At 32.3% G+C, this 25,732-nt stretch overlaps 1 protein-coding gene across 2 annotated transcripts in view; it reads right to left on the bottom strand.

Annotated features, from left to right (window-relative positions):
• LOC118190940 (protein Wnt-7b-like) overlaps positions 1–25,732 on the bottom strand; it is a 385,777-nt gene that overhangs the window by 26,276 nt on the left and 333,769 nt on the right. For both annotated transcript variants that reach the window (XM_085819318.1, XM_085819320.1), the window contains exon 3: positions 18,131–18,402. In XM_085819318.1, coding sequence (XP_085675444.1) covers positions 18,131–18,402 — 272 coding nt within the window. The remainder of the gene's footprint in view (positions 1–18,130; positions 18,403–25,732) is intronic.

The raw sequence follows: 25,732 nt of genomic DNA, 5'->3' as shown, positions 1-25,732 counted from the left end.
GCTTATACAGCTTTTTCATAGTTGTGGAATGACTTGCACAAATGGAACTCCTGAACTCAGGAATTCTCCTGAACTGTTGGATAGCCCTTCTACAAGCTCTGAGCTTTCATTCTCTTCCAAAAGTGATAATGTGGTTAAAGCTTTAGGCATTACATGGAATTCTCAGAAGGATGAATTCAGCTTTGAAGTCTCAATCAAGGAGAAATCATCATATACTAAAAGAGACATTTTATCGACAATTGCCAGACTTTATGATCCTTTAGGAATGATTGGTCCGGTAATGACCAAAGCCAAGATATTTTTACAAAAATTATGGGTTCAAAAACTGAGTTGGGATGAACCACTTTTTGCAACTATTGCTCACGAATGGCAACAGATAGTTTCAAATTTGAAGACTGTGGAAAACATAAAAATTAATCGTTGCATCCTCTCCAATCATCCAAGCAAGATTTCACTCATTGGATATGCAGATGCTTCGGAAGCCGCTTATGGTGCAGTTGTCTACTTGATTTGTGTCGATGAAGATCACCGCTTGTCATCTCATCTACTAGCCAGCAAATCTCGTGTGGCTCCATTGAAAACTTTATCTATTCCAAGATTGGAACTTTGTGCATGTTTGTTATTGGCTCATCTGATTTCGAAAGTTAGCAACTCATTGAAGATGCATTTAGATGACATCATTCTGTGCACTGATTCGACGATAGCACTGTCATGGTTGAAGACTTCTCCTCATCTTTTGAAGACCTTTGTTGCAAATAGAGTCTCCAAAATCCAAAGACTAGTAGAGCCGCGACACTGGAAGCACGTATCATCAGCAAATAATCCGGCAGATCTGATTTCTCGTGTTGCTTATCCTCATGAACTTGTCACATCTTCCTTCTGGTGGAATGGTCCTGAACAGAACGAACTTAGTGATGCGTCTTTATTTGAACTTGACAAGACTCTCATAGATTCTCCTGCTTATCAGGATGAACTTAAAAAACCTTTAGACGTTAATTTGAACTGCAATTTAAACTTGTTTTGGAATACCTTTTTTGAATTAACAAATAATTATGTTAAACTAATTAGAATTTTAAGTCTTATTTTTAGGTTTCTGTCCAATCTGAAAGATCCAGTGAAGAAAACAGGCCCCATTAGTAGCACTGAATTTCAAGATGCCGAAATGCGCTTGATAAAAATGGTTCAGGTAATAGAATTTGTAGAGGAGATTAAATCACTTCAAGATCAGAGAGTAATCAAAAGTCAGGTAAAAACTTTAAATCCATTTTTAGATGGAAAAGATATATTACGTGTGGGCGGTTGCTTAACTCATGCCACAATTAATTATGATTCTAAACATCAAATTTTATTGCCAAAAACTCATAAGCTTACCAAGCTAATATTTATTCATTATCATTTGAAGAATTTTCATGCTGGTCCTCAAGCATTATTACATTTTGTTAGGGAAAGGTTTTGGCCTATTGGTGGCAAGGACTTAGCTAGAAAAACAGTTCATGAATGCTTAATTTGTTTTCGTCACAAACCTATCATTTCAGATCAATTAATGGCCGATTTACCTCCTGAACGTGTAAATCCAAATCTAACCTTTCATAACACAGGGATAGATTTTGCAGACCGTTTTCTAATCAAATACAGAAATCAAAGGAAAGGTAGTTTACATAAAGTTTATATAGCAATCTTTGTTTGCTTAGTTACAAAAGCGATTCATTTAGAAATAGTATTTGACTTAACATCTGAAGCTTTTATTGCATGTTTAAAACGATTTTTGTCGCGTAGAGGTAAAAGCTCATGTCTGTTTAGTGACAATGCAACTAATTTTGTAGGAGCTCAGAAAGAGTTAAAGAAACTTGCTTCTTTAGTTACTGTCCCTGATGAAGTTTTGGGTAAGTATTTGGCATCTGAAAATATCTCTTGGAAATTTATTCCTCCTCGTGCCCCCAATTTTGGTGGAATTTGGGAGGCGGGAATCAAATCTTTCAAATTTCATCTTAAAAGAACTATTTCCGATGCTAAATTAACCTATGAAGAATTTTTAACCGTAATTGATCAAATTTAAGAAATACTAAATTCGAGACCTCTTTCTCCTTTATCGTCTGAACCTTCAGATTACGAACCCTTGACGCCAAGTCACTTTTTAATAGGCAGACCCATAAACTCAATTGCAGAACCTCAAATTTTAGACTTGTCAGAAAGCAGATTGTCAAGATGGCAAAAATTAACTAAAATGGTACAGATTATATGGAAACGATGGATAACTGACTATCTTAATCACTTGCAACAACGAAAGAAATGGTATTTTTCAAAGGACAATATAAAGAAAAATACAATGGTTATTATTAAAGATGATCAGTTACCTCCATTTAAATGGTTAATAGAAAGAATTGATCAGACAATTCCTGGTAAAGATGGTAAGATAAGAGTAGCAGTCATTAACACAAAGTTTGGTCCAATTAAAAGGCCAATATAAAAAATTTTTTTATTGCCTATTGAGGATAACTTCAAGGATTAATTTCTATTGTTAATAAAATATACATTGTTTTTTTATTATACTTATCATTTGGTAATTTGATGAAAAATGTCAATATTTTTTACTGTTTGAAATGTTGATATACTTACCATAATTATTGAAAAAATTTGCCAAATGTTCAAACTTTATGGAATTTTCTGAATTGTTTATTTTATTCTGTAAATGATTTACTAATTTTAAGTCTTGTTAATGCTTAAAAAAATGAATAGCTGAATTGTTAGCATTTGATATTGAATTGTATACTTAGATTTAGTTTGCATATCATAGATATTGCAACGTGGGGTGGTATGTTGCCTCCTACGCGGCAATATAAGTTATGTACAGCGCATTGTTTCTGCGCAACTTCAAAATTATGTAGAGCGCATTGTTTCTGCGCAATTTTTAGTTAGTTAAGATTCGAACTCATAGCGTAGCATACATGTTTTTTGATCCCGTATGGTCGGGAATTTATCATTTTCGATTTAGATTTTTAGTTATGATACAGTCCACGGAATAAAATTGTTGTTGCTGTAAAGTTGTCTTTAGTATACAGTCTAACCAGCGACCTGAAAACAACTATTTAGGGCAAGAACTTGAAGAAAGGTTTTTAATGATTTTGAATCTAATTTTACATTATTTTTCATTACCATTAAAAATGAGCAAGAAAAAAACCCCCAGAAAATCTTCAGATGGACTAATCAATTTATACTACGACATGAATCTTATTCAAAGATTTGAAGATACAGATCTGATTAATCTTTTTTTCATACTTTTCAAAAGATTACGGTTACCCTCAGTTACGGATTTTAGCAATAACAATAATTGCTTTGCTTGGGAATACAGTGATATGTGAACAGCATGGAGACAGGAAAGAGATGAGAGGCCCAAGTGGTTTTTCTCATGCACTCCTCTTGAAGCCGTGACACACCCCTCTTGTTTACCAAAACATTCAGTGACTTTCCATTAAGATCAATAGGTTTTTGACATGATCGGAGGTAAACATTTCGTAATTACGTCGTAAATATAAGTATAAATGTATACATTTTCTTTTTCTACAATATTTCAAATTACATTTCACTCTGAACGGAATCAAATGCTAATACCTTTTCCCATGCTCAGAACAGGTTTAATTAGAATTAAATATTTTCACAAGGTTTTGCTAATTACAATAGTAAGAAATTTTAAGGCAATTCAATTTTATTCGGTTAACGATTATAAAAAATAAAATCATAATTTATAGTATTATTAATATTAAAATCACGCACTAGCTTCTTTTCTAATTACAGATCTTCTTTTTGAAATACTTTCTCAAATATGAGAAGATTTCAGTTTCTGAGGCATCTTTTAAATCAAAAATCATAGTCACTCTATAATTAATGTTCTGTTCGGTTCACTTCAAATTAAAGCACGTCTTTTTTTAATAGTTAAATACTTTAAATATTGCTGCTGATTTCCATGTACTTAACTTTCTGTGAATATTTCTTGAAAGGGATAAAGAAATGGTGGGTTGTTTTAGAACTATGATATTACAAGTTACAAGTTATTTAAAACTTGTAACTGAATTGTGAGGAAATCATTCTTTTAATACTTATGAAAATTTTTTTAACCCTTGATTTCAACAATACACATTCTAAAAATTCTACTTTATTACTTCTTTAGGTAGGTACACATATCTTATAGACTATGCTTTGCAACATCTTTTTAGACTGTTCAGTACGATTCTTCTTAAATAGTTTGATACAATTCTAGTACGATAACAATTCTTCTTAAATAGTTTGATACAATTCCAGTACGATAACAATTCTTCTTAAGCGGTTTGATAAATGTATTCATCAACAGAATTTCAATTTATGTCTGCAATTCAATGATAAAGTTATTATGTATTCAGATAATTTTTATAATCATTTTAATTTAGGTATATTCAATAACTAGATTTTTTTCACAGTAACATTCACAGGAGTTTACGAATGAATTAATTAATTCTTTCCAAATACATTTATAAATAACTCGATAAATATTAACGTATTTAATTAAAGGCAAGTTTTTACGGTGTTCGCCGAAAACACCGCGGCAAAAACATCGCAGACGAAAACGTCGCGGAGAAACCAACACAAGGCGAAAACGTCGTGGTACAAAACATCGTTTGCTTTCTTTTCTCCCACGATGTTTTGTTACCACGAGGTTTTCGCCTTCCGTTGTTTTCTCCGCGACGTTTTCGGCTATAACCGTATATAATATGGTGTGTGTGTATTTAATTATGGCAAAGCACACTAGGGCTATCTGCCTAAGGGGGATGCCTTCGTGGAGGACTTTCTAAGGGAAACTGGCTCGTATACACGTTACACATGGGGAAAACCACGAAAACACCCATGCAGCCAGCCCGTTCGCGGGATTCGAACCTCGGACCGAACTACCAGTGTTCAGCGACTTTACCGCTCGGCCGTTGGTGGGCCTTACAAGAATATGCATAAATACTCATAGATATTTAATATTTTTCCTTTTCGACATGTGAAAATGTTTATTTTCGGTGCATTCGTTATATTTTTCGGGTAAAGTAATTTACAGTAATTTAGCATACATTAGAATTTTTACATAAGAAATATGTATAAATATAAATTGAATGATAATTACATGCATTATTTATATGCTCACTCAAAAAGTCAGTTTCTTTCGAAAGTCCTACACTACGGCAATTGTCCCTTTAGATAGATAGCCCTTGCATGCTTTACCCTGTGTAAAAACTTAACCTGATCTATGTGCCGAATTAAAAATATTTTAACATGCGTAATTTTATATTTAGATTTAGCCATCAAGTTGCGAACTTTTAACTTAAAACAGGTTTTTGGATACATTCATTATCAAATTCAAATTTTCTAGTAAATATATTTTAACAAAGTATTAAACACCTCTGGTATGAATTTTATCCATTTTAATAATTTTCTGATAACATAATGAATAGCAAGTATCCATTTCACATTTAAACATAAACCTTGTTGTCATGAGATTGCAATTTGGATTGCTTTACTAATCCGTATATCAAACACTGCTTCATTTTTGAATTAGTTAAAGCAACTAATTGATCTAAATTCACACACATCTGAAATTGACACATTACATGGAAATCTAACTTCCAATTCTTTTTAAATGGCGAGCGATAGCATTTTAGGCTTTTGGCGCTCGCATTTCAGGCTTTTGCCGCTAGGCGGCCACCGTTACCTCCTATGAAGGAACAGACAATTTACATCCACGCTTTCTCCGGGGTTTGAACCCAGGACCTTTGGTAAGGCAGTCATTGTCACTATGCCCTTTCCCGTCCATGCGGTGGAAATCCAAAAAGTAACAATATGCAAAATGTATTGAAATACCAATTAATATCATTGATGATGCTTTTTTGATGTCTTGAAACTGTTTTAAAATTAGAAGATCACTACTCAATCTCTTCTCCTGTTATGAGGGATTAGATTAAGAAATACAAATTAGCTACGTTTCGATCAACATTATATGTACTGAAGAGCAAAAATGTTTTATTCGTCATATTTAGAATCTAAAATAAAAGTAGCAATTACACTATCCAAGCTGTCGAAAAAAGTATCCAAATTTTCAGCTCATACCAGTCAGTTATAAACAAATTGTGATTTAAAGTGTGTAATATTTCTGCGATATTTTGACATTTTAAAGGTACTTTTAAGATATTTATCATTCTTTACATATAGCATAAATATTTTGTTAAAATCTATATTTTTGTAGTCCAGTAGCTTAGAATTTTATAAAACAAATTCATAATCAAATTCGCTGTTGCATGTTATCGGAAGATACCCAAGATGTAATATGTGCAGAAATATAAAATTACATGCAAATTGCTAATACACATTCAACAATGAATGTTTCTTTTGAGCGGAAGTGTCTCTGATTCCCGATTTGTGCGGAAATGTCTTGTGTAGTAGTACAGTAGAGTCCCGCAAACTTGACATAATATCGACTGAGAGACTGTCGAGTTTCCGAAAAGTCGAGTTTTACGTCGAGTAATTTGCAATAGTCTTTTAATATTTCATTTTAATTTGGCTATTTTATCCTTTTCTACGAATAATAATTGTTCATAATAAACATCTCTAAACTTCGCCATTTTAAAATGGATACCCGCAATCATATGACTTTAACACAATGCCAACGAAGTAAATGATTTTACGAACTGTAACACAAAGAGCCAATAATAAGTTTACATAATTATTTATTAGCTAATCAAAATCGAAACCAAATAATTCTGAATTAAGATTTTGTCTCGAACACATCATACTTTTTCAGAAGTCAAACAACAAAAATCAGCGTTATATTTACAAAACGCTGATTTTTGTTGTTTGACTTCTGAATTAGTATTTATTCGGCGTGTTATTGTGCCTTCATTACATCATACTTTGCTTCTGCTTGTCCTACTAACATGATCTACTAACGCTTGCTCTCTTTAAAATTATACTTATAACGGTGTCGATTATAAGTGCCGAAAGCAAACGCTGTGGTGCCCAATTATTTATTTATTTTCGCTTAGTAGAAAAGTCTGTCAGCGAGAAATATAAAGCAATATTAAGTCCAACTTTAATTGCTTATATGCATGCTTCAATATATGTCTTCAGTACATTCTAATTTATTACATATATAGTAATAATTGCATATATAATAATAAATAACGAAATAAAGTGAAAGCAAACCCCAAAAAGTATGAAATGCATCTCCTTATTATACACAATACCTAGGAAAAGTGTATAACAATTTGTGTAACATATTGGCTGTTGTAATGAGTGTGACAGAGGATAGTTCCTACCGACTTGTTAACTTCTGAAAAAATTTTAAAACAACTACTCGTATATATGAGGTCACAGTCCATTTTATGTTTTAAGAACTTGCTTGACCGAGAAATTTTTCTCTGGTCAGTTTCAACTACTCATTCCAATGGAAGTGGCCGAGGATTTGTCAAATGTATGTGTAAAACTGTGTTGAAATATGAAATGGCGTTGTATGAAAAAAGTAATGAAGTGAATCCAAAATGTCATTCAACCCTACCATGTTGCAACAAATAGGTTAGTTTCAATTTCTTAGTTTTTATATGAAAATTTTGTTTTCCTTAGGAACAAAGGCATACATTTTTTTCTTACAACTTTCATTCTTCTTTATATATTCTGAATAAAAATTTTTCAAGGGCATTCTTTGATTATTTCTTCGAAATAACATTTGCATTTTTGTGGAATGAAGGTTTTTTAAATAATAGCCTTATCATGAACTTTTTTCATACCTTCCTTAAAGGGTATTTGTCATTCTAATACAATGGCTAGGTATTATATACAATGCCTATGTAAAGTGTATAATAATTCTCATATTTCATACTTAGCCTAAAAACAGCAGGCCTTCTATAAAATGTCTAGATATTCCATAGAATGCCGGCGTTTCATACTTTGCGGCATATATGTGTGTATCACGTCAACTGAACTGTCTATACACGTTAAAATTTACTTACAACAAGTTATCATTCGGATATTGTTATCTAATTGCCGAAGTTCTGCTCATTTGTATGTGAATACATGGGAAACACATCTCTTATTGTGATCAACAATTCGGTTAATATTATCAAAGTATTTATAGAGTGGACTTTTTGAACTGAAGTAAAATCGCCACATAAGATCAAAATGGTTACAGCCGAAAACATCGCGGACGAAAACAATGCAAAGCGAAAACGTCGCGGTGCAAAACTTCGTGGGAGAAAAGAAAGCAAAGAGAAAACATCACAGTTCTAAAACATTGTGGTACAAAATATCGTTGTCGAAAATAAAGCAGTTCAAAAACTTCGCAGTTTAAAAATAACGTGGTAAAAAATAAAGCAACTACAAATCACCGCATGATGATAACATCGCATATATGCTTTTTCATGTTTTAAAAGTTGTAAATACATATTAGCATATAGATTTGGAAGTGCAAGAAATGTTAACAATAAGAATAAACGGAAACAAAACGAGATATAATTTTCACCAAAACATTATCAGATTTACAAACGTGAAAGAAAATAATTTGATAATTTAACTAAGGAATTTTTATAGAGGTATTTATCTTCTTTTTCCTAAACATTTTAGGCTGTATTTTTCATGAAAAATTATGAGTAAAACTTTATAAAAATATTAATTTATTAATGACCTTTGTTAATTAACTATATAAATTTAAAATTCTATTAAGTGCTATAAGTTGCATTAATTTTCTACTCATTTTCAATTTTTAAATGCTTGCTTTCAATTTTTAAGTTTCCTTTATACATTTTTAGCAAAAATTTATTAGTTCATTCAGAAATATGAAACGTAAAAGTAAAAATATTTCTTTTTTTCTTCTTCCGCTCCCAAGTAAGTATGCAAAAATGCATTTACAGCTTTTTACACCTGAAAAATGCATGTCTGCGATGTTATACACCTAGTTATTTTAATAATAATATATAGTAGAAGCTTGGTTACTTTAATACCTATCGTCATGCGAAGATTTGTAGGCACTTTATTTTTTATTACGATATTTTCGACGACAATGTTTTTAATCTGCGAAGTTTTCGAACCGGTTTATTTTCGATGACGATATTTTGTACCACAATATTTTAGAACTGCGATGTTTTCTCTATGCTTTCTTTTCTCCTACGATGTTTTATATCACATTTTTGCTTTGCGTTGTTTTCTTCGCGCCGTTTTCATTCGCGACGGTTTCAGCGGACACCGATTAAAATAAATTATTATAAAACTTGCCAAGTGTCAGAGAAATATCGCCAAGTAAGGAATTAAATCGCCAAACAGCTTGTTTTCGAGGTACTTACTTATTAGCACAAATACCTTGGCGCAACTGATTTTTCATTCGTTAAAGTTATTTATCACGTGCAAGTTGGCGATCTTCATGAATTTCTTAAAAACATTTCCCAAACTATCGATATTTATTGTAAGTCGGCAAACAATATCAACATAACAAAAGAAAAACACTATAAAATTAAAAGTATAAAATTTAAATTTTTAAATAAGAATTGCATGATACATTAAAAAATAAAACATATTTTTCTCAATATCCTTCTCTAATTTTTTAGCTCTGTTCTTCTGTTTTATGTACACATAGCAGTCGGTTTTCACTTTCAAAAGATCAGAGAATTGTAGGAACTTCACATTGCTCAACGGCTATCTACCAGATGCATCTCATCATTATTCCCTTTAACGATTTTGCATAAAAATACTGTATTCTTTCAGAACTTTTACTACAGTTACTTCCGTTACTAGCAAATTGAACAAGTCATATTTTAAAACTGTATTGAAGGAAGAAAATAACAAGATTTGGGTATAAAAACCGTTGGAACTTGGAATACAACAGCAACAACAAAAACAAAGTGCACACGTAAAATGCCGATGTTGCTTAATTAAAGAACTTTTATGAGCATGGTTGCTTGAAGAAAATTTATGCTCTTGGTTGCCAGAGTTTGGCTCCTTCTGAAAATTTGGCGAACTCTATCAAAGTGGTTGCTATAATATATGAGAAACTATTTCGACTTTAAACGTTTGTGAAAGATTAGGCTGAAAAGTAACCTTAGTTTGACCTAGATTTCAAATAACTCGAATTTGATAGCGATCGGGCGCAAGTTCCTCTTCTTTAAGAGAAAAAAAAAAAAAAAGGGGGGGGGGCAGAATATTTTCTCCCTGAAAACATGCATGCCAAACTAAGGTTGCTTTTTTTCGCTTAGTTTAAAATTTTACATTGGCATGTTCTCTTTCAATGAGGGAGCCCTCTAAGCATTAAAGTAGAGCATCGGTTAAGTAATAACCAAAAACGTTTTGAAAAGTTCCTAAATGAATTTTTGAATTAAATAATTATATACAGTTCACAGTTTCATTTTTCTAATTAAAATGCTGTGAAAGTACGTATTTACATGTTTCTAGTCATATTTATATTTAATTAATTAAATTAAATTGCTATTTTGAAGGATATATTTCTTCATCGTTTAATGTTATCAAAATGGCCGTGAACCAAACGTGATCATTTTAAGCGGCGCATACTCTTTATATGTATATATGGTGTGTGTTTGTGTACGCATGTGTGTAAGGGGATGATTGGAGAATAGCTGCAGTCTGACGATGGTTCTTTGCGTTGTAATAACTTGGGAAGGCTTTACTGTGAGGTTAGAAGCATGGTACTCGAAGACAGACCGTAGCCGTAATTTTAACACATAATTTTATTTCTTGATAACATAATTTTCAGGACAAATATAACTTTCCATCACATATCATAATGGATGCTCTATGTGCTTCCACAATCCCATACCGATAACATTTTTTAGACAAATGGACAATAGCTAGCAAAGGCTAAGCGATACGTCTTAAGCAGTAGCGAGCGAAGTAGAAAAAATGAGCACGCAACAGCAAAGCACTAGTATATATATATATATATATATATATATTATATAGTAAACTATTTCTTGAATCTGATTGGCTAAGATTTCATCACACTGCAGGCATGATTACATAATTTTGAGGATTAGTTTTCAGGTGACACACTTTAGATTTAAAGACAAGAATAGGACGTGACCAAATTAAAACAGGAATTAAAAGAACTATTGCTTAAATTAGTAATTTTGTTAGTGATTTCTTTTCGTATTTTATATCTTACACATATGTGTCTCTGTGTATGTGTTTGGGATATTTTACTCAGACAGGACTCGAGAAGAGAATGCACCAATAGTTTTGAAGTCATGGTCAAGATGTTAGGAGATGGCTGCTGTTATACAAATAGGATGCGTAACAGATGGATAAAATTTGGAAAACCACAAACAGCTGGATATTCGCAACACGTTATTTGTTTTGAAGAATAATTTCTTAGGGCATATATTCTTGGTTTGCACATCACTGGGGGTGACAAGAACCTCACATTCTATTTAAAACTTATCACATGGTTGAGATCATAGACAATACAGTGAAGCAGTGAGACACGTGTAAGCAGGAAAGGGGAAGTAGAAAAGTTATAGCGCTTTTCAGCAAAAGTGTATTTTAAAGATTTGAATCCTTGGTTTAAACTTCGGATTGCTATTGGACATGAGCTTTATGGCATTGCAGATGACCTAATCTGGGTTAGGTTTTTCTTCCTCTGACGTACTTTAGATTACAGGAAGAGGACGTAGCCAAATTAAAATTAGTAATTTTGAGTTTCATATTTTTTATCTTACATATATATATAGCTAAAAGCTACCACTTGAAAGTTTTGAAATCCTTGAACAGTATTAACAAGTTCTGGCTTATGATTTTTTTAAGCATACAAAAGTACAGCATGAGCGTTAATATAATTCATTTTTACTTTAAAGCATACTAAGATTTCATTTAATATTTATTTTGTATGCTTCTTAAGTTTCACAATATCTGAAAGTCGAAAATAGGGATTTGTAGTATCAGCTTAATGTTCCAGTTTTAAGGACAAGTAAATGATTTTTTATAGCAATAATATATTTCTGAGAATTCAGATTTTTAGAAGAGGGAAAGGCAAAAGCAAAATCGTGTAGCTTGCAGCCTTTTTCTAGCAGTTTCGTTGTGGAATTTCTCTTCGTTCTTTTTCTTTCTCTATTACGTTGTGGAAAATAGACTATTGATCCTTAGTATCGTGCAAATGGCACATTGATAACCAGATACATTAAGTAAATTTCATGCAGATGGAACGATTTCTGCGATTTTTAACACTGATAGACAAAAATGATGCATTATCCTAAAGGTTGCGTAAAGTGTTTTGGATATTATAAGATTTCTAAAAAAGTAGTAATTTTGAATCAAACTTTATTAGAATTTCATTACACCTCCAGAAATGAGGGTATGGGGATGTACCTTACATCTTAAATCTAATAATAACACGATTTAACCACCACAAATTTGGCTGATTTCAGTAAGGAGTTTATGTAATGTGTATATAAAAAATATTGTTTATTTTTTCCTTTTTTTTTTACCACCGCTATTTAGCTTGCACACAAAATTTTAGTTTCGTAAATTTTATTTAAGCTATTACTTAAGCAATTAACTGTAGTCATTTAGCTGTTAAGCAAGATGATAACTGCAAGTTTAACGTTTAAAACGAGTAATTATAACGTATATTTAAATAATAAATAATTTTTAATGTGGTTTATAAAATTAATTTAATGAATAAAGATTATAAATACCATATGAGCACTCATTAGAATTTAAATGTTTATTAATTGCGACTCGTAAAAAAATTTCGAAACCCTATGAATGCTATGTAGCACATGTGATGCAGTCAGTCAATAAAATAATTATCTTGTTAAACGTGATTTTAATAATCCATTTACGAAGAATGCACAAAGTATAGAGTTACGTAATTAGTCTTTGTAAGTCATTGATATTCTGATCAAGTAGCGCAAGAAGAAAACTGGCAAGTTAACCAATCAGTCTTTAATCAGGCGGAATATGATAGTTTACTACCAGCATTAATAGTGAAAAAAATTGATTCTTGGTGTCTCTGATCACGACTTAATGCATTTAATAAACTTAAGGAAATCGATGCACATGTAATACGCGTTTTTTGACTTTAATAAAATAATCACAGACATTTCTTTAATAAGAAAAAAAAAGAGTGCATATTATAGATATATATAGTTTTATTATACTTCACAGATATTGCGGCCGTCTCTGTTATTTTAAATAACATAAACATTAAAGTGATTAAATAGCTGCATAAAATAAAGTGTTCGTGATATACATAATTACGGTTAAGTTTAATTAATAAATTTTGCAAGTAAGACATTATGAGCTTTATTAACAATAATAATAAAGTATTTAGTGAACTACAATTACATTATATACTGCATTATTAAATAAAGTATTTTAAAGCGTATTCTATACTAGAATATATTCCCTCTGACCTATGAATTTTTTCTAAGACTTATGAGTTCTCGGACCTGTGAATTCTGGAACTTGAACTTAATCCGCAAAAGATGAGTGAGAAAGGGATAAATACAGCAGTGCATAACATACTGTTTCAAAGCGGGGTAGAAATGAATCCAGAGATCAGTCAAAGGATGGAAAGATAGTAAATCAAATGCAGTGTAATACAGTGTTTCAAAGGATGGTAGAAATGACTTACTTGATCAGTCTAAGGATGATAAATCAGTTCCAGCATAGCTTAAGAGTTTCAAAGAACAGTAGAAATTAATGAGATGACCAGTTCAAGATGGTCAATCAAATGCTGAGTAACACGTTTCAACGGACAGTAGAAGTGAATTAGATAATCAGTCAAAAATCAAATGCAGTATAACACTAAGTTTCCAATGATAGTAAAAATGAATCAGATAATCAGTCAAAGTTTCTTAAATTAAATGCAGCATAACATAGTTTCAAGCACAGTTGAAATGAATTAGATAATCAGTCAAAGATTGGTAAATCAAATGCACCATAACACAATGTTTCAAATGATGGTAGAAATGAATCAGATAATCGGTCAAAGGTTGTTAAATGCAGCATAACGTAGCTTCAAAGGACAGTAGAAATGAATTAAATGATCTGCCAAAGAATGACATGCAGCTTAATACAGTGCAGCTTAATACAGTGTTTCAAAGGATGGAAGAACTGAATCAGATAATCTGAACAAAGATAGTAAATCAAAGGATGGTATAAATGATGCGAGGAAAATAAAAGACAAGAATCGTTCATTTTTCTAACACTAAGAGCATATTAGTAGTTTCCAAACATTTATACATCTGCTAATATACTCTTACGGTAATAAATAAAAACACAGCAGAACAACTGCGATCAAGCCTCTCGCCGTTCAGTGCAATCTCTAGCAAAAATACGAACAGAGGAAGTTTTGGGTCGATTTACACGTTACGGAAAGGAAATTTCTTAGTAATTAATTATAATTTTTACACATCTAATACTGAAACTGGGACTTATGGTAAGATTAAAAAGGTAACTTAAGTTTAGAAAGCTTTATTTTACATAAAATATTGATTAAAAAAATTTAGTACTTCTTTTGATAGTTGCTTCTAATGTAGTGGAATTATAATTTAGGAATTAGGTATAATTCTAGTGTGTTTTTTAAATTATTTAATACCGACACAAAAAAGATTTATACTAAAATTAAAAATTTTTTTTTTTAAATCTGAAAGGTTTTAGATATTAAATTACGTCCAAAGGAGCGTTTTTTCAACGTTTTGTGGGTTACCTTTATTTATTAAATATTATGTTCTTTGCACTTAAACCATAAAATTCAGTTCAATAGCAATGTCGCGAAATAATTTTAAAATGATCGTATCTTTAGAATTTCGATACACAGTTCCGCGCGCTGGAGATGAAAAGGTCTGTTTTCCCCCGTAGAGTGTTGTCATTGCTCGCTTTCAAATCGTTGAGTTTGTTATTCAAAAATTCGTTAAAGTTTTAGAAAATATTATTTCTTAAATTAAATGCAGCATAACATAGTTTCAAGGACAGTTGAAATGAATTAGATAATCAGTCAAAGATTGGTAAATCAAATGCACCATAACACAATGTTTCAAATGATGGTAGAAATGAATCAGATAATAACACAAATTCCAAATTTCAAATTTGGTCTTCCTCATGCCGATGCATATTGTTAGGAGGATTACGTCATTCAAAACTCGATGGCTCTCTGTACCGTTGTTTTATCACAATGCGAGAAATAGACATACATTTATGCAGATTTTTCATTATTTAATTTCTTCAAATATAATGCAGGACTCTAACAATTGGTGGCAACATTCGGAAAAGTGAAACAGACATTTATAGTAAACCAATGGAAGATCGCAGAATGAAAACAATAGTCCTTCAGGGACAAAGCCCCTTTGGATTAATAAAAGTCACAATTTTAGAAGCCTATTTTCTGAGTAGAAAATTTTAGTAATGTATAATATAGAAGCAATAAAACCTTGTTTATGGCGGTTGTAGAACTTTTTTTGATTTCATTTTAAAATTGAATAGAATAAGCAAGATTATATTATCAAGCCAGAACTAGCTGCTTCAGGAGTACAGATCAATAGTTTTGCAACAGCTTTCTTCCTTTATCTTTCATCTGGGCATAATAAAAGTTGTTGCTGAAACTACCTCACAAAGACTGGGAAAAGTGTTACACATGGGCTGCTGCCGTGAAAGGCTGACAAGAATGCATTTTTCTATCGTGATATCTATAAGTTATCTCCAGAATTTCAGCTTTGATGATGTGATAAGTTGCGCTTTTCTCTGGTCTCTGAGGATCGTTATTATTTTTTTTTTCACTGAAAATGTAACTTTTTGAAAAACTATCTTTTGTACGTGAAGAGTTTAAGCGACGTTTATTATGCCGTATTGTAGTTTGCGGGAGTAGTTTTACGATTTCGAAGTGTGTGAACACTAAGTAAAAGCGGTCGGGACAAAAAGTGCGGACAATCTTCCCTGCGATAAAATACATTTATTGGCCTTTACAAAATAGGACATTGTGTAACCCTATTCACCTTACGGTATTATGTCTTGTTTGTGGTAAACGGGAAATGTTCAAATACAGAAAATTATAGTCGTGGGAAAATGTCTCGGCTATGTTAAGAAAATGTTGTAAATTTTTTGCTGGTTGCATTAGAAGTGTATTGTTGTGGCCGCCGTAATTTTACGACACTACAACCAGGAAAACTGAGCTATCTTGCCTTATGGAAAACAAACTTGTCTTTAATTTGAGCCGCAGTCTAAGATGTTGCGGTTTCGATTTCATGTTACCACATCAAAATAAAATTTCCTCAATAAAATGGGAATATTTTGTTCTCTCACTGTGTATAAAAAGTAAATTCACACTATACATATTGTCGTTTCTATTTCTGTAATTCAATACTGGCCGCCTGAAATAATTATTCTAAAAACGAATATATATATCTATAGTAATTTTTAGTGAACCCAGATAGTGCAATTTCATTGCATTCAGGCAGTAATTAATAACAGAGATAAAAACTGCTCTTATTGCTTCTAACTCGCTTAGTTCTTTAATAAACGAGAGACAGATTAAACTAGAAAGAGAAAGGAATTATCTTACCCTTTGCCGAATGATAATACACTATTTGTGTGGGAGATAAAAATATTTTATTTCGGGCAGTGGAAATACATTTCTCTTAAATCGCTGAATTTGTTGATTAAATTTTAAAGACAAATATTTTGTGCTTTGCCGAGAGGCAATACGTTATTTTTTTTTTAAATGGCTGCGTTTGTCGATTAAATTTGAAAGACATACGTTTTAAGTTTCATCCATTGGCAACATAATTCTCATAAATCACCGAGTCTTTTAAACTTAAGGCATATATATCTTACGATTTGCCGAGTGGCAACTGATTGCTTTTAAATCGTCCAATTTCTTAAGCCAAATGTCATTAAATTCGCACAAAATGTGAAATTATGTCCGTTTCACTTTTCAAATTGTTACCACCAAATATTATCGCCTTGTGTTATATTTAAAAGAAATTAAATAATGATGAATCTGCATAAATGTATGTATGTTTTTTTGCATTGTGGTAAATGGCACCTAGAGCCATCAAATTTTGAATAACGTAATCCTCCACCGAATATGGACATCTGGAAACCCTAATATGAAATTTGTTTTATTAACGATTTCATATTTTGTACACTTTAATGAATTTTTGATTAAAAAACTCAACAATTTCAAAATGAGCAACGGCAACACAGTAGGGAACCAAAAAAAAAAAAGTTTATCTCCAGCACGCGAGACTGTGTATCGGAAATTCGAAACATATGCTGCTTTTAAATTATTTTGTGATATTGCTGTTGAATTGAATTTTATGGTTTAAGTGAACATGATGTTTAATGAATAAAGTTAACACGCAAAGCGTTAATAAAAGTCCACTTTGGGGGTAATATAAAATCTGAAAACCTTTAGATTTTTTTATTTCATAGTTGGTATTAATTTAATAAAATTTTGATTAACAAACTCAGCGACTCAATAGCAATCTATTGCCACTGCTTGAGATAAAGCATTTTATTTTCTGCACGCTAGTGTGTTGTCATTTTGCAAAGTAATAAGTGCTGGTTTTCAAATTTAATCAACAAACTCGAATATTTTATAGCAATGTATTCCCATTACCATAAATAAAATTTCTTCCTCTCCCCGCACCACAGTGTGTTGCCATTCGATATAACGAAATACATTTAACTTTCAGATTTAATCTGTGTGTTATTGGTTATCAAAATATGTGATTTAAAATCAATGCGCGCAGTTTTTAGCAATATTTTAATTTGCTTTCCAATCTGATTAAGTAAAAATGCATCTTATTGTCTTCCAGAACTGGACACAAGCTATTAGTTCGAACGGAAATTCTTCGGTATTTCTTACATTTAATCCATCCAATCTATCGTACATCTTATTATGATGTCACTTTAAACGTTTTTCTTAATTATTTCGTAGTTTTTTTAAAGCTGAAGTTCTTTGATTAAACTTCAGGTTTCTAAATTTTAATTCTGTAAATGCCGTATCACACATTGAAAACATTATGGAAGAACAACTGTTTAGTGCGAATTTTCGGCTTTGTCTTATATACGACAGCCAATCGCCACAGATCACTTTGAGGTCATGCAGAACACAGAATCCACTCACCTTCCTTCCAGCCCTGTTATTGTGCAGGTTCATGAGCGAACGCTCATCGCCTTCAATTTCCCGCACATCCAGGAACTGTCTGCTCATGCGTATGCCATATCTTATGTCCGCACTGCATCCGCCCCACTTCCAGCCACCTTCGGCATCCAGCATGCCATCTCGACTCGTGTCGCAACCACAGTTCCGTAGCTTCCCTCGGCTACAACTTTGTGTAATAGCGTAGGTCACTCCTGCAGACACCGCGGCGTAAGCGTACGCTGCCTCCCGGCTGCCTGTGAAAAAATGTGATCATTGCAATTATTATCGAAAACCACTAGGATAGTGCATATTCAGTTTAATGTTCATAAATAATCATCATAGCTAGAATATGCCCTTTAAGCTTAATTTTCTGCAAGTTTAACAAATTTTCTGCATAATGTTACGAATGTTATATACATATGTAAATAATTTTAGTGACATTATATAGGAAATTGTAGTAGCTTTCGTATAATATAACATGAAAAGTCTGAAGAACCAGAATTTCGTCTGAAAGATAAGATTACAGGGGCAAGTCTATTCAATACTGATTTGTAGCCAAATTTGGCGAGAAATCGCCAAACGTCAACAGAATTGACCACCATTTGGCGATGTTTTGTTTCGGTTTCTGCATAACTGTGAGTGGTACTGTAATTGAATTACTGTCCTATATGTAACTGTAACCGTATATACGTTACATGTAACTGTAATCGTATATACCTTTCAGTAATTTCGAGAAATGGAAGGTACTAGGAATTTCTAGGCGGTCGGGGAAAACTGTAGAAACTCGGAGAGAGCATCAGTTCTCATTTTTTCAGTTCAGAGTCGACTTCGGAGTACCGAGATATCTCCGTGTGAGCTTCGCTCTTTAGATGCGCTTCGCAATGAGCTCTGTTTAACATTCTCAGTAGTTTGAAATGTAACTACTGATTGTGTTCTGTGATATTGAGAAGAGCTGTACGAGTATTTTCGAGGAAATTTCCAGAATTGTAAAGTATTTCTTTTGGTAAAAACATTTTATAAAGCTGTCATCGGTTCTGTGTGCATTTAATGCATTACGAGCCCATACGTATGCTACAATATTATCTAATTTTTACACATATTATGAGAATTATACCTAAGTTTTACAAAACGTTAGAATTAAGTTAAACACCATCCTTTCCTTCTTGGTTCATGTCACAATATTCTCTCATCAGTAAATTGCACAAATTTAATGGAATGTTGCATAGTTTAGAACTAGGAAGCAGATCATATGTTGCCACTGAGTTTCAGAAGGCAAATGCGCCCCTTTCCTCTGTAAGTAAGTAATATAGTAAGGTGCATTTGTAAGAGCAAATGTTTTGTTCGACTGGACCTAAGTAAGAAAGAAGTTTCTGGTGGCCATCTTCTGTCGGCGACAAGAAAAGTAGGAGTTAGTGTTAACTGCACTGCATCGCCTTTGGGTCACTGAGATAGTTCCTGCTAAATCTGTAAAAGAGATAGTTTTATGGTCACAAAAAAATAAGTCGAACTTTCTTGGGTAGGTAACCAGCTAATACTACATCACGAAAATTTGTGTACAAGGATTTTGTTTAAATATTTTAACTTCATGCTAACCGACCAATCATGGCGAAGCAAAGATGAACTGACATCTGGCTGATGATTTCGCTGAGACAGCTGCACATTCCCGCGTGTGCAACTTTACCTTCTTTGATTCGCTACAGAATAATCTTGTTCCACAGGTGAGAACGGGGGATAGGGAGTGTTCAGACGGTGGACCTAGGGCTTAGCTACAGCCTCAGACGGTGAAAGGCCAGAGTTCTACAGACTTTTACTTTAAAATAGGCCCTTCAAGATCGTAAACCTTCGTTTAGGATCTTAATATGTGTCGTCATTCGCAAATTAGAGGACTCGATCATCTTACGCATCAGTCATTACCACGTTTGCGAGGGAAGACCGGAGGGAGAAATGGCTTTGAATGCATATTCTACAAGTAAGAGACTATAGTAGTTGTTAAGTGCTTTACGATTTCAAAGGCAGTGTAGCCTGTCAGGTGTTCAATTTTGAAATTAGAATTTTGTTTATGATAAACTGAAATCTTAGGTAGCAAGGCAAATAACCGTATCTTGTAATATTTTTACACGAAAAGATATCGTTTTAGTTTGAGTTAAAATATCTGTTGTAAACGAGCAGAAGTAACTTAATAAATTTTCATTTTGATTCTAATATGACTTATTGTCCTTTAAATAGATTTTTAACAATTTAAGATAAATTCGTGTGTTAACCGTTAAGATGAATATTGAGTTTAAATTAATTTCAAACCAGAAAACGTAACATTAAGTTTCAGTACACGACCATTTATAAAAGTACAGCACTTGCTTTAAGAAGCACCGGAAACAAATTTCATACTGGATGTGACTTGTAGGTTGTTCAGTAAAGAATGGCATTATTTTCTGTGGCAAAATAGAGATGACACTGAAAAGTTGCGAGAAAGAAATGACTAGGACAAATAAAAATTCCTGTTATTTCCTTTAATAGCAGTCAGTTTAATTTTCGTTGAGCACTATACCGTTTTTCCCTGAAAGTAAGACCTAATCGGAAAACAAAAAACCTGTTCTACTGGGGCTTATTTGGCAAAATTTAAGTTGCGATTTTCATTCCTCGGAAGTGCGACTTAGTATATATATATTTGATTTATACATGGCATTGCTCCTAACGCAGGTTTTCTGACACTAAATCGGACCTTTCTGAAATGACGTACTTATTTTTTTTTTCATATTTCAATTCTACGGCTCAAATTATGCCAAAGTGCCAAGTTTTGTAAAAATCACGAGAAAAGATTTAAAAAAATTAGCTCTAAAAATTTTAGCTTCTTAATGTTGTAGAATTTGGTATATATTTTTTAATATCTCTATTTTATTAAACTTACTTGATTCCTTTATTCACAACTCGAAATTCAGGTGCACTCTAAATAAAATTTGCAGATATTTTCTGATTTGTTTTTAAACGAAAAACGTTTTGAATTATAAGCTATAAAATTTTTGCAATCACCTTAAAGTTGATATATTTCTAAGAATATCTGTAAAAAATTAGAGCTTTTTATTCAAAATTTCCAAAGATGTACATGAATTAATATATTGACTAGATTTGAAATTTGGTATATTTGTTATGAGCAATAATAATGCTAAATAGGATTTATGCGCTTTGTTAAAATTATTTGAAAGAATGAATTGATACACCATATTTTTCCCGCTGGTACACAACTAAAAAAGTAGAAATAACATAGGTTACTATAAATTAAGAATTTCACCAAGTGAATATTTTTTGGCGCACATTGATAAAAAAGTGCGCCAAGGTAAAGTTTTTATATTTTTGCTAACTTTCTTACCAAATATTATAAAATTTGATATTTGGGCTTAATTTTAATAGTAGAATCGAAATATGAAAAAAAAAAAAAAAAAAAAAAAAAAAAAAAGGTATGTCACTTTAGAAAAGTCGGATTTTGTGTCAAAATACCTATAATAGAACAATGCTATATATAAATCTTCTATATATCGTAAGTCTCGCTTTCGAGACATCAAAAACGTAGTACAGACTCAACACATGTACGCACTTGGTACTGAACAGACGTGACTGTGAGTTTTAGAAACTCCCTAATTCAGTTTGTCGTGAATGATCACGGACGTACATAACATAATCGTGGGAAATAAAGAAACGGTTGAAATGACGTACTTATTTTTTTTCATATTTCAATTCTACGGCTCAAATTATGCCAAAGTGCCAAGTTTTGTAAAAACCACGAGAAAAGATTTTAAAAAATTAGCTCTAAAAATTTTAGCTTCTTAATGTTGTAGAATTTGGTATATATTTTTTAATATCTCTATTTTATTAAACTTAATTTAACAAAAAATATTTTTGACTGAGACTTTTTATCGCTTTTATGTACTCCATTGTTTTTAACAGTTTTTTGCCATTCTCGTCTCGTAACTCTTCAATCAACCCTTGATTTAATAACAGACGTAACGGTTATAATATTTTGATCCCTAGGAACTATGCCATCAAAGTACAAGAAAAGAGTTGCGGAAAGACTTCTGAGATAAGAATCTTACCGCTTTTTACAAAAATAAGTTAGAGCTCTGAAAAGGGTTATCAGCCTACGATAACTTGCAAATTTTGACCAGAATAAGAACTCGTAGCATAAAATTACTAACAACTGTATTGGCAACGTACTACTAGCTGGTTACAGGGTAAATGGACAAAACCGTTCTTTTATGAGGTAAGGATCAGAACAGTTCTCTCATGTTCTCTCATTAAAATGAATCGTTCCTTTTTTGACTCACCACTCACTGACAATAACCTTGATGAAAAAAGATACAGCACTACGGCTGAATAAAGAGCTGTTGGATAAGATGGAGCGAAACGCGGAAAGAATCGATCAAAGAGTGGGTTCGGAAGAATTGACTCAATCAAACGCTAACTCCTTGAATTGATTTCTTTTAACCGTAGTTTTGAGATTTCCTAAAATCTTTCTACAAAGAACTAAGAACAAAATTCTTGAATATAAATGTTTCAGTAATTAATAACAATTGGGAAGTGATAAAAATTAAACAAAGTTTTAACTTGAGGGAAAAAAAAAAAAAAAAAAATTCTTTTCTCCTTTAAAATGGAAATCGAAATTCCTGGTAAGCTTCCAACAAGAGCTGAGTTCTTTTTCCGCCATTAGGTGCAAGCTCGCTCATTGAAGCGAACTAGTTCGTGAACGAATACCAAATTCCTATTCCTCACACGCTTCCAACACGAGCTGTCCGTGAACTGTAAAAGAGCTTCAATTCCATTTTCTGGAATCGGAGTAAATTCGCACAATGAAATGCATTGTTTCTTTGAATCATTTCCGAAGCGAATCATCTAACTTTAGAAGAAGGCTAGAGGTGGAATCAGGCGGAATTCTATGTTTGAAGTTTTATGACTATGTTCCAGAAGAAGATGATATGATAAGAGTCAATTTCCCTTAGAAAATCCTCTACGAAGGTATCCCTTCTTTCAGCCAGATAATCCTAGTATGTTTTGCCGTAACCTAATAAACCAAATAAACCAAACTTTCTTCATACTATAGCAGAAACGGAAATAAAGGATAGATATGGTAAAGATTTTCATGCCGAAATATCTCTGGAAAGCCTATAGGGACAATTTTGAAGGAATTTGCCATAAAAAATACGTCATAAAAAATTAACAGTTATGTTGTGACAAGGTTATATGACATCAAATAGAATTTGCTGAACAAAAAAAAAAAAAAAAAAAAAAAAAAAAAAAAAAAAAAAAAAAAGGATTCCAGTTCATCTTTATTGCCGTCTTTCGGAAATTTTAGAAATTTTTCTCCTCTTTTAAAGCACCAAGGGGAAAAAAAGGGGGGAGCTAAGAACTAGAAAACTTTTATAAGTCTGAAAATTATAAACATTCATATAAAAATAAAACAGAAACATCTTAGCAATTCTTTTAAAGTTTATTTTGAGTTCGTAGACATACTGAACAACGAAATAAACTAGTAAATTAATAAAAAACCATATGCTTCGATGCGGAAAGCATAAAATTTAACAAAGTATGCATGAATATATGCGGATCCTGTTTACTGCAAATACTGGCAACAATACACTCTATGAATATCGACACTAACAAACAACCATATGTACTTCTTTTTTCATTTTTACGCTGAGACAGCTGGAGACAGCTCAAATTGAACTGTACATGACATCCCTTCATTTAGATTCATACTTCTAAGAAACCTGAGAAGTTGTCACAGTAACATATCAACTCAGCATGACAGCTTTCTTAAAGCTTAACCCTGCGTGCAGTGTTATTGAGAACCGTTATCCACAGCGCTTGTTTGAAAAGGCGGATTGTATAAAATAGTAGTATTCTTCCAGTATAAATGAAACGGTTTCTTCTGCGACAGAGAAAGAAAGCTCAGTTGCAAGTCAACTTTTCCCCCACCTTGATGTGTGCTTGTGACAGTGAACATGACATCTAACGATGGTTTTTGGAATGACATTTGGCTGCATCGCCTTTGCAAACACTTCAATTTGAAGAAGATAGACAGAGACATTTTCGGACATAAACAGAATAACATGTATAGAATAACATGTAAACAGGATTCATGTATACACTTTCTTGAAAGAGCTATCGCAATTTCACTGTCTTCCGCATTCTGACTTACATATTGCGACACAGACAGGATCAACGCTAGTATTCTTGAGGAAGATGATGGACGTTTACTACCATTTGAACAAAGACATTTAAAAAAATTTTGATCCCATGCTGTTTTTATTTACTTTTTTTTTTTTTTTTTTTTGCAAACAATGAAGAGCAATACTTTCAGTTTTATCTTCGACGTATTTTTCTAACTGAAGAAATTCATATTTTTTTTAGGTCCTTAAATGAAACGGATAACTATGAACGCAAAAATGCTGAATGTATATAAAATAAATACATAACATAAATTGACTAAGATGGCATTTTTAGTAACCTAACAAAAGTGCCATATGTTAATGATAGCGATTTACGTAACAGGGTTTACTACATAACCATTTATCAGCCATGTCGTGAATTAAAATAATACCTTGCTAACTACCTATGGATTAATTTACTGGAATGGTTGCTTATATTCAATAACTAATTATGAAAAATCATTATAAACTTGTGTAAATGGTGTGCCAGAAAAGTGACTTTAAAAATTTTTAATGTTGTATTCTGTTTAAATCAAAATTTTTGTCTACGTAGTGAATATGAAAGATGGCTATTTGTTTGATCGATGTATCATATGAGCCATAATATCATATGTAACCCATAGTATCATATGAGAACAGTATTTCGACTAGCGGAAGGGATATAGTGACAATGGATATCTTAAAACAGGAGAACAATGCATTGTAGTACTGACCAGATTTGCTTTTTACTTTTTTCTATGGGTTATTCTGTGGGTGAACACTTCCACAATAATTATAAATATTATTCCATTGATGCTTTCACGGCCATTATTCAATTATTCCATTGGTGCACGGTCAGTGGTAATAATGCTATGTTAAAATTGCATCTTGTTAATCTCACTGTTTTCTTATCATTCTGGATCATTCATCCATGCAGCAAATATAATTAATTAGCTGTTGCATACTCAACGGCGTCTTAGCTAATGACGTAAGCTCGAGCATGTGGATCTTAACCCTTTCCCGCACGCTACCTTTTAAAGTCGGAGTTTTGATTTAAAAAAAAAAAAAAAAAAAAAAAAGGTAGGCAGTCTAATTAGGCCTAGAGGAGTAAACAAGTAAAATTTTGTGAAGATAGAACTTATCGTTTTAAATCTGTGGCTGTGCCCAAAGTGGGTACACTGATTGAATACAGCTTCGAAAAGATTGCTGAAACGAGCATTGTTGTTAATGAACTCACCGATGAGATGCGGAGAAACAAAGAATACAGACTCTCAGTTGTCCTAGATTATCGGTGAGCCCGGTATGAGCACACCTAGGGTTCACCGTTTGATTTTAGGCAAGATTTCAAAATAAAAATTTTAAATTAATATAGAATAAGGAGATTAGCATACAGCCAAAAATAACATAG

The sequence above is a fragment of the Stegodyphus dumicola genome, chromosome 6 (assembly GCF_044657685.1).
Source record: "Stegodyphus dumicola isolate Sdum_Otavi_A_Nest chromosome 6, ASM4465768v1".
In the NCBI taxonomy this organism is placed as follows: domain Eukaryota; kingdom Metazoa; phylum Arthropoda; class Arachnida; order Araneae; family Eresidae; genus Stegodyphus; species Stegodyphus dumicola.
This window is presented reverse-complemented; position numbering and strand designations above follow the sequence as displayed.